The sequence below is a fragment of the Colias philodice genome, chromosome 19, assembly GCF_061535455.1.
Source record: "Colias philodice isolate Cphi_HAF_F1 chromosome 19, ilColPhil1 Martin Lab GWU primary, whole genome shotgun sequence".
NCBI classification, from domain to species: domain Eukaryota; kingdom Metazoa; phylum Arthropoda; class Insecta; order Lepidoptera; family Pieridae; genus Colias; species Colias philodice.
In genome coordinates, this window is record NC_143104.1 from 5198610 (window position 1) to 5209182 (window position 10573).

At 32.3% G+C, this 10573-nt stretch overlaps 1 protein-coding gene across 1 annotated transcript; it reads right to left on the reverse strand.

Moving 5' to 3' along the window:
- Nucleotides 1-3016: 3016 nt before the first annotated feature.
- Nucleotides 3017-10342, reverse strand: LOC149479936 (odorant receptor 46a-like). Its single transcript, XM_089707609.1, has 10 exons — nucleotides 10047-10342; nucleotides 9376-9587; nucleotides 8914-9026; nucleotides 8053-8128; nucleotides 6762-6870; nucleotides 6368-6424; nucleotides 5455-5554; nucleotides 4453-4566; nucleotides 3337-3492; nucleotides 3017-3123 (listed from the first exon to the last, which is right to left on the reverse strand). The coding sequence occupies exons 1-10, from the start codon at nucleotides 10340-10342 to the stop codon at nucleotides 3070-3072; spliced, it is 1287 nt and encodes a 428-aa protein (XP_089563735.1). The 3' UTR covers nucleotides 3017-3069.
- Nucleotides 10343-10573: the final 231 nt, after the last annotated feature.

Sequence of the window (10573 nt, forward strand, 5' to 3'; positions counted from 1 at the left end):
TTTTTTTTTTTTGTTGCGGTAATACCATTTAAATAAGGAACAGAAAAAAATTGAAATGAATCCAAATGTAAAACATTTACGCACACAATATCTGAAGGAAAGTCAATAGGTTACATTTCTATGCAAATGGGTGTCAATATTAACCGCAGCCATTGGAGCGTCCGATACATACTTTTCGATTTTTATTGAAATTCCGTGTTTCAGTATTGAATGATAAAAATTTTATTGCAGACCTTTCTTTTCCCTTAGTAACACATAAAGTGTTTGTTTATACAAACGCAATATAAATTATAAAAGAAACAAAACGCAAACGCAGATTAAAAATTTCGTTCAAAACATTTCTTTTTGTTATAATGGGTACAAAATCTCAATGGAAACAACTTATTGAACAGTATATAAGATTTCATTCCCAAGAAAAAGCTGCTTAAAATTACTAAAGGGTAACTAAACTCCGTTCCTTATTTACTTAGCAGTTTGTTTGTTAACTTGCAATTAAATTGAAAAAGTCCAGACGTCTGAAAGACAAATAGAAAATGAGGGGAAACTTTAAAATGCAATTCCGGACACCTTAAAACGCAACGAAGTTAGCCCGACTCAATAAAGCGCAAACAGTGTGGCGCGCGGCCAAGACAATGCTTCGAAATAAAAGTTATTGGCCCGACCATAGAAATCTAAATAACAAGACACGTAGAAGTGCTATAATGTCATAATTCGTATGAAAACCGCTGTCGCCAAAATCAACACATTTAAACCGATAGCTAAACAATACACACAAGTAAACTATGCCTTTTATTGGACAACTTGATTTTAGTGAAAACTAACTTAAATATTAAATTAAGCTTTTTAATATGTATCCTAACGCACGAATTTACGGTTTATTTTAGAATAATATCCCTAAGTATATGAGACGTTTTGTTTCTTTTTGCTCCAATAAGGTTGAAACTGTGTCATTCATTGTTATTTCGATTACTATGGTGACACTCGTAATACTTGTAAATATTCTATAATTTTAAGGAAAAACGGCATTATTTAAAAAAAAAAATATTTACCGATGAAATATTATTCCTTTATTAGTATAATTATAACTTGTGGAAGAATTTCCGCAATGGGAAATGCTGAAACATACCATGTTTACACACATACGTCTCCATAGCAACTGAACTGTGACGAACACACTGGTGATATGAAAGTCACCTGAGTGGCGACAAGGTCACGCGCGCTTACGACTTCTAGTGTCTTGTTATTTAGATTTCTATGGGCCCGACACACCCGCGCTTCAGCGGCGACCCTATAAAGAGATGCGGCTTAGCAATCGTCTCTTTTTTATTAACTCTGTGGACGTTGAATCAAAATAAGATATCATTGATACGTCTGATATTTTCAGTGATGGTGATCGTTATTAATTATGATACTTAGATGTACTTATACTTGTAATATGTAAATACAATATATAGGTCACCTACGATATTGTAGAATGACACCTTTATATACATTATTTCGAAATGAAGTATTATTATTAAGCAGTTAATAGACCTCAGTCTACACTGACAAAAAGTTTTTGTTAGTACATCATTGAAATAAAAAAAACACATACGATAAAGCAAAAATCATGACCTCCATCCTAATCAATAATCATGATCTCAATCGTGTTCAATAGTAGAGCAAACTAGTGATGTTCCTATTTACGGAAGCGACTTGAACTGACAAAAGTTGGAAATTGAAAGAATTTTAACGTTCAGTAAAAGACGAGAGCGCTGAAACGCTTGCTCGAGCTTTGTTAAGAAATTGTGTTTACTCGTTACATTTCTGCTCACAGCTAAATACACGACTCCGCTTGAAAGTTTATCTGTAGGGGAGGCTCACGGCGCTCGAGAAGTACCTCCTCTTTGTGAGTACTGTTCTCTGCAGGCCGGTAACGTGCACCTTTGTAATCAACCGGCCACACATGTATTAACTGTTTCTCGTGTATAAAGAAACTTCCTTTCAAGAAATGGTTAACCTATCAAAGGATTCTTTCGTAAATATTTTTTTAACATATAAAAGTTTTCCATATTTACCTAATTGTGTTTTACATAATTAGAAAAATATAAATCCATTTAAATGAAGTTAAAAAAACGTTACAAAGCATTTCCTTGAGTTTTCATTTCAAGATTAAAGATTTTATAAAGCTTTCAAAACACATTTTTTGCATACTTTTACTGGACCTTTCAATCTCTTTCAGTGAGATTGATAACGGGTAGACTTAGGCCTGAGTTGTTTTACATTAACGTCAAAACCACCCTGTATTATGAAAAGATACAGCGTTATTTTTTAGTTGTGGCACCCTGAAAAAAATCAAGGGCAACCACTACTACGATGAACTTAAAATATTTCAGCGAACAGAATACTAAGGTATTCAACAACCGCACTCCCAACTCAAGCAGCTGTTTGACACAGATACACAATATTATTATCTATTTATTATGCCAAAACTAAATTAAGTGCTCGTTTCAATACAATATTTTACAATAATATCAGTGCTTTTTCATTCAAAAGTTGTTAATGACCCAATGATTTCTCAATAATCTTATTGTTTTCCGATTTCCCTGAAGTAATTAAGACTCGTGTAAAAGTCGCTGTTTTAAATAATTTGGGTCATTGGATTTACCATTTCATTGCATTGACTTTATTATTCAGATTTCTATGAAAATTTTACGGTGTGTATGTTTTGATAAATAAAATTTATTCTCGGTTGGCCCCGTAGTAGCCTTCATACCTGTTAATAATTTGAAGCCTAAAATAACTTTACAAAAAGTAAGAAACGTGATTCTATAACTTTTATTAACAATAGTTTGCGATATTTGCTACTTCTTCATGCTAGAAAGTCGGCTGTAGGCTGGCAAAGTATTGAATTTAGGTTTGTGAATGTTTATAAACAGCAAGCTAGAATTTATTGTTTCAATAAGCATAGATAACAATATTTATAATCAATATTTAGGGAATGAGATAAGTATTCAATTTCCCTGTAATAAACAGATTTACTAAGAAATAAATAAGATACTAAAAATAAATAAGTGAAATGACGGATTTCTATTTCTTCATATTTCTCATCACTGCAAATGCCTTATACGACCAATTTATCAGCTGAAACAGAAATGATTTCTTTTGAATTTTGTTCATGTTTCCTAATTAAAGTCAAAATTACAAAAATTGTATTATCTTTTCTTTTTATATCCATGTCCGCAACTCACATGCAAAACTTTCTTAATATCCAAACATTGTCACTCGTTGTTTATGAGGATTTTTTATTTAAATTAATATCCAATTAATACCAAGTTTTATAAACAATATACTTACATTTGTGTAAGTATCAAGTGACAACGTGAATATTTTCCCTGCAGTGACCCTCAAAGGTCGGTTGCACCGTTCTATGAAAACAATAATGAGCATTCTTGTCTTTGGCTCCAAAATCATCCACGGCCCATCGTACGCTGCTTGACGAAGCTCTAAGCTCTGAAAACAAAGTTATTATTTAGTTAATTAAAACTGTATATTATGTTTATTTTATATGTTCAAGTATATAATAGAAATCTTTGCACATTGTTATATACCTTTTCCTAATTTTAAAACCTAAAGCTTGCGCTAAATAAGAGACGAGATGACTGTCGTCAATCGAATGAACCCTAGGTATAACGAAATACAATTTAAATATCAAAACTTGTCCCACACAAAATATCTCCAATAACATCCCATTCATTTCATAACATCTTATTATATACCCAAAACATGTCAAAAGATTGAAAGCAGGCATGAGAAAACGTAAAAATTTCATCAACTATATTAGTTCTCCGTATGAGGCACCAAAATAACTTTTTTATTACAATCGTATAAAGGTCTTGGTAATTGCGTGAATTGTACTTATAATAAGTCAACCTTGTTAGAATGTTCCACACGCTACAAGCCTTAGTGCTAGAAGAGGTGAGTTAGGCGCACTTATCGCGGTGGTAGAATATCCTACAAAATTACGTTCCGGTTACAAGTACATATACCATTTTACATTCAGCTTTATGCCAAGATTTCGAGACGGCTCGTTTAGGCGTTTACCAGAGTTAGGCGTATATTTAAAATCGGTTTATTAATTAAGCTTAAAGTGTTAGAATACACACATCATCTTCTTGAATTTGATATTCATCGTTACTAAGTGAAAGTGTGTTATTTTGTTTAATTTTTGTTACACTTTACAGCAGTGAAACATCACATTCCCAGTGGATTTTATTTGACCACGCAGGCGCAGCCAAGCGTATTAACTAGCTCCTATTAATGTAATTTATATATCAACATTAGTTGACAAAGCCTATAATATTAATGTAATATGTAACACAATTTTTTGCTTACTGTAATCCAGTAAAATTGAAATACATTACCGTAAAAACGCCACAACTAAGTAAATATTAAATGGGTAAAACGTGTTACCTTCAAAATGAGCTCGTTCCCGAACCAGCACAGAATGAATATTTCTATTAACATACAAGTCAGGTAAATTGCCATCCAAATGATTTGTATGGGGTGACTTCTCGGGTTTTCGATCTAAAAAAGAAAAATAGCTTGATATTACGTTCTGGGGCATTGTTGGCACAGCGTTATCGTAAATAATGAAGCTGGCACAAAATAAAAATATGAAATTTAAGGTTCAGTTTGAGGGTTTTTATATTAATCCATTTTACAAGATAAATTATTTACTTCGAAAACAAAATTTAGAAGGAATTTTCTGTCCAATACTATATAATAATATATATTGTACCTACCATCCCTTGTTAAAGTGGTCACGAAAGCAAAAAGAATTCTAATTTGTGTTTTGTAAATTAATACTGACAGTGGAATATTATTTGAAGTATTAATCGGTATAATATGGACTAATAATATAACCATAAACCACAAATCGTATTAAATGGCTCAATAATAACACTGTTTATTTATATTGATTATATTATAATATATACATATAACCTAATAATAACCTCCGCTAGTTGATATGCATTCTGGGATATTAAAATTAATATACAATATTAACGGTACTTTGATTTTCAATAAATAGATATAATAAATTGAATTCAGTAGCTTAAATTTGTTGAGATCGAATAGGTACCTACGACCTATTTATTTACATTGGGAAATCATTCAATTTTCTTTGTAAAAGACAAAAATTATCAGTGCAAAAGTTGTTAAACTGCAACGTTTTAATTGAGAAATTATTAAATCTTAAATACAAGTTATTTAAAAAATAAATATAAAAGGTACTTAATGAATAAAGAAATAAAAATAAATCTATAGCTTCAATAAAATTATTACGTAACCGACTTTAAATATTATTATACAACAACAACCGGTCTACACTTTTGAAATTCAAACTAAGGATATAACACTATTTCATATTACAAAAATAGTACAAACATTGTATGTGCAAATCATTATTACCGATAAAAATCGAACTCCAACTAAACAAAGAACCATAACACTCAACATGAATTGTAGTGCCGAAGCGAGGCTAAAGGCGCTCTCGATCATTGATACGTATCTGAAATAGACGTGATTTGTTTGTTATTAAAGCCTTATTATGGACTTTGATGTATAATCGCGTATTATGAATTATAAACAAATTCACTTAACACATTCATTGTATTGAACTAATGAGTTCAATTTTATAAGGAGGTCTGTCTGTGTCAGAAGCGTAGCGTGCCTTGGCGGGGCCCCGTATAAAAATTTGTTTGGGGGCCCTTAGGAAGGGTAAAGATTTTTCAAAAAAGCGCACTTTGGGGCCCCCCTTGGCGCGGGGGCCCCGTATAATTGATACGGCAGATACGGCGGTAGCTACGCCCCTGGTCTGTGTATAATATTAGAGTAGATATGCACTAATATTATAAAAAGGGGAAAACGTTCATTCTTTGTAATTAATGAAAAAGCTAAAAACAGCTGATGCGATTTTGATTTATTGCTTTTATTATTTCTGAGAGTGCTCCGGCACAATATAAACAAGACGATACTAGAGACAGTGGGGCGTTCACTATCAAAAATAATTTCATATTTATTAACAAAGGATATGATAATACATAAAAAATGTAAGTATTGGGTTTAGCACATATGAATTACATCTTGAAGCCGATGATGATAAAAGATGATGATGAAAAAAATATAACTCAGCATTTGCTTCCCTTCAACAGGAAACACGATGTTTTATGCAACAAAATATCAATATATACATAGTTTCAGTAACTGTAGTTTTAACAGTACTACAGGTTTTGTATGAAACACCGGAGATTCATAAGTTTCAGTTGTAAAATTCAAAAACCTTAAAAGCATGCAGTCGTACAAGTGTGACAAGATAGAATACCGTATGATAGCGTTGTAATGTATAATGCACTTCTTGAGAACCAATTTCGTGTAAGAGCGAAGGCACACGATGCGTTGCGGCGGCGGTGCGAAGCCGGAGCGGTGTCGCTACGTCGTCTTACATAGAAATATCTGTGGCATGTCACACGATGCGCTCCGGCGCCGCACCGGACTTGTAACCACCAAGACGAGGCGGGGAGGAAGGAATGCGGTGCGACGTCGGAGCGGCACCGCTCAGTTGTTTTGCGTCACAAGGAAGGACACGCTGTGCAACGCTGCTACGACGCCGCTGCGTCATAAAAACGTTACGGCGCCGCACCGCTCGTGTGCCCACTGACACGGTGAAATCTTTGCGGTGCGGCGCCGCAACGCATCGTGTGCTCCCGCTCTAATACTCGTGGTGTCCGATGTTATACGACTGCCTCGCCTTTGCTCTTTTGCATTTCCTCTCCGCTATTATATCAAAATTACGCAGATTGAACGATAGAATTTTTATTTGTCCAACTGCAACAGAAAAAATATTTTTGTTTAGAGAAATCATTAATTGAAAAAAATATATTTTTTCTTTGGGAATATTAAAACGTAAAATTAATATTGCCCTTCGAGATGACTTTTTAATATTTAAAATTATAATTCAGAATGAAGAATATTTTTTCTTTTTATTTTATGAAAGCTTGCTGTAAAAAATATATTATATATTTCGGAATTTCTGCCAAAGGCACAGTTACATTTCATTTTCACTTTGCCTTCCAAAGAGAAATTGATTACTTCTTGAGAATTTTAGTCATAAAATAAAACGTTATGAATTAAGTAATAAATGGAAACTATCCGACAAAATAATATGCAAATGCTAAAAGAGAGCCGATTTTCTCTCTATTTAAATATTCTAATACTCGTACCGTGCTAAACTAATTTCAATGTATCGATTCTTTAAAGTACTAGCTAATTACGCCAGGAATAGACTTGGAATTTATTTAAGAAATAAAAAAGCTTAGCTAGATAAAAGTGACTCATTTCCAGTACATTCTATCTGAATTAGCTACAACGTAATACCCAAGTTAACTCCTCTCTAAAGTATAATGTACTAACGTAAACTTCGACAGCTTACCTGGATTTTCTAATAGTTCCAAATAAACTTATGTAACGGGCTTATGCGCTACAAATTGTTATAATTCTGTACCTATGAGCTATGAATTTATTAAAGGTTCGTGTTTCGCAAATGAATTCAAATATATAGAGATATTTCATCAAAAAAACTTATTCTTTACCTTAGACTTTAAATCTCTTCTTTAGAAGTAACAATTAAGTTTTATTTTTATACTTTGGGTCACTTGGTTTGCTTCAAGACTAATAAGCAACCCAGTAACAAAAAAAACTATTTGACTATAATTAATGTATATATGAAGATTAAAAGAAATTCTAGTGCTGAGGTGGGATAGTGGGTGACCCATTGGTCAGGTGTCGCCACGGTACGGCAAAAGAAGCAGTCTGGTGTTCAAAGTTTTTTTGTTCTTTGCGATTTTTAAAAAAAATTGTAAGCATTTAAATCCTAAAAAATTAACTTTATATAACTTCAAATAATTGTAACAAAATTCACAACCTTTTAAAATGAAATTTCAAACTGAATTTAGAGTAGAGTATGGTTAATAATAAATATATTTTAGTGATTAAATATTAAATACTCACTCGCACATGCAACAAAGGCTGCTAAAATAGTGTCCATTACGCCATCAATAATACAAGTCGCTGGTTTATAATATACCTGAAACAAATTATACAATATAATTATACATATTATATTATTATATGTACACTTATAGATGTCCAGGCAAACGTTGCAGCTGTTCTGCCGTATGCTTGTCACTTGGGGGTATAAAAATAAATATTGACAATTCTCAGATCAATCCAAATAGGCATACAAAATTTCATGAGAATCGGTCCAGCCGTTTTGGAGGAGTCTGATAACAAACGAGAATTGTATATAAATAGAGATATCTTAATATATATAAATCTCGTGTCACAATGTTTGTCCTCAATGGACTCCTAAACCACTTAACCGATTATAATAAAATTCGCACACCATGTGCAGTTCGATCCAACTTGAGAGATAGGATAGTTTAAACATGTAGGTACCACGGGCGAAGCCGGGGCGGACCACTAGTAATACTATAGATGTATCTCATCGGGTATAGAATCGCACCCTCTAATCACTCGCAGGATCGCGCATGACGTGTTTTGCATCTGTCTCATTAATTGATTTTTCTTCACGGTCCAATGGGGTACTAAGGTTTTAATGGTATAGAGGAGATTACCTTACATTTCAAATGGGTTTATAATTAATTAAAATTTATTAAGATACCGTAAATTATATATTGTAGATGTATAAATAGTAAATCAGATCTGTTGATGTTTTGTTCATGGATTTGTGTTTTATATTGTTTTTATTTTTCGAAATTTTATAATTGCTAGCAAAATATCTCTAAAGATTTATAAAGAATTAACATTTAATTTTACATTTAGTGATTTGAAATATTGAAATATACTTACATGATGAATATATAATAATACGTAGGCAGGAGGCTTAGTAGCATCTATGTATGGGTATTCAACATTCGTCGGCAATATGTCAAAATTTTCCGTTAACGGCATTATAATAGCAACTGAAATAACAATATACTTACTTAGTTTAAAAAATCTTGTATTATAATAAAACGCTACATTTTAAACTAGAATGGTATCAATCAACCTTTTTTATAAATACTTAAAATACCTCTGTATTCTCTCCTCCGACAAAAATTAAAACTTACTTTTAAAATGCACAATGTTCGGAATTAATTTGATTCCAAACAATTCGTATTTTGAAAAGATATTTCTAAAGTAAAACAGTCAGAAGCTCTATAATAAAAATGAAACGTGTCTAGTTTATGAGAAGCCAATTTATGCAAATGTGAAGTATTATGGACTTGTTACATCATTTTCAACTTCACACTAACATATCGCATATATCACCTGAAACGGCTCCAACACACATGGTGGAGTATGACGTCATTACAAAGCGGGCTGTTTTTATACTTTTTCGTAAAATATCCCGGTGCTCCGGCTCTTCTGGCTTGAATTCCTTGCAATTCAAATATTTTAGAAGATTCAAAATTTTCCGCTTATTCAACCAAAATACTGTTAGCTTAAAATATGTGTACATTTCACTGAGGAATAAATATAACCTGCAATCATTTTATATTAAAGTTAATTTAAATAAACAACTTGCTAATGCACGTGTTGTATAGAAATAAATAAGTTGCTCAACTTATTTATTTTATTGTAAAAAAAGAAATGCTTCTTCTTTATGCGAATAATAAGAATTCATTTCATTAATTGTAGTTCACAATGTAATCGATTTCATTAAATAATTTTCACGTATTTGTTTACTCCTAACTACGATGTATCGTTTCAACTGTTAAGATTTTTACTACACTACTATCACTTTTATTATTCTCAGTGACTAATAAAGAAAGAATACCTATGAATCACAAATATTTGAAAATGTAATAATGAAATAAATGTTTTCATCAAATTAAACTCTTCAAAAGACGGATAATTAGAAGCTTAATACCGCCTCAAGTTTTACTACTAAACATCAGCACTTCAATGTTACATAAATATTTTTAAAATAAATGTTATACCCTTCAGCTATTTCTCCGACGTTATCTTGCCGTCTTAGTAGATACGCAACCTCTCCAATCATGGGCATCAGGCAAACAAGGTACAGCACAATTGCGGTATAAATAATTTGAAGCCAGAAGTAAACGCTATTTAAAGAATATTTGTTATACCACATGCCATAAAATTTAAGCCAGTAAATGTGAACGGCGTGGTAAAGTCGGGGATTTAGATCGTCCCATGGCTCTAGAACGCCGTAGGGCAGATATGGTTTCAAGATAGACAATTTTCTTCGTAAAACTTGCGGAAGTATTTTCATTATTCTCTCGTAGGCTAGGGCCGATGAAATTTGTGACGGATAATGTAAGAATGCTTTCTAAACGCTACAGTATTTTGTATTTATGTACCTGACTCACGTTAATCACCGTTTAATATTTTGTAGGCTAATAGTGTTGTGCAAGCGGTCTCGTTTAGGTTTATTATTTATTTAATTTACCTAAACGAAATAATAAAATCTTCAACAGTTTTCAATAGTAATAGTATAGTAATA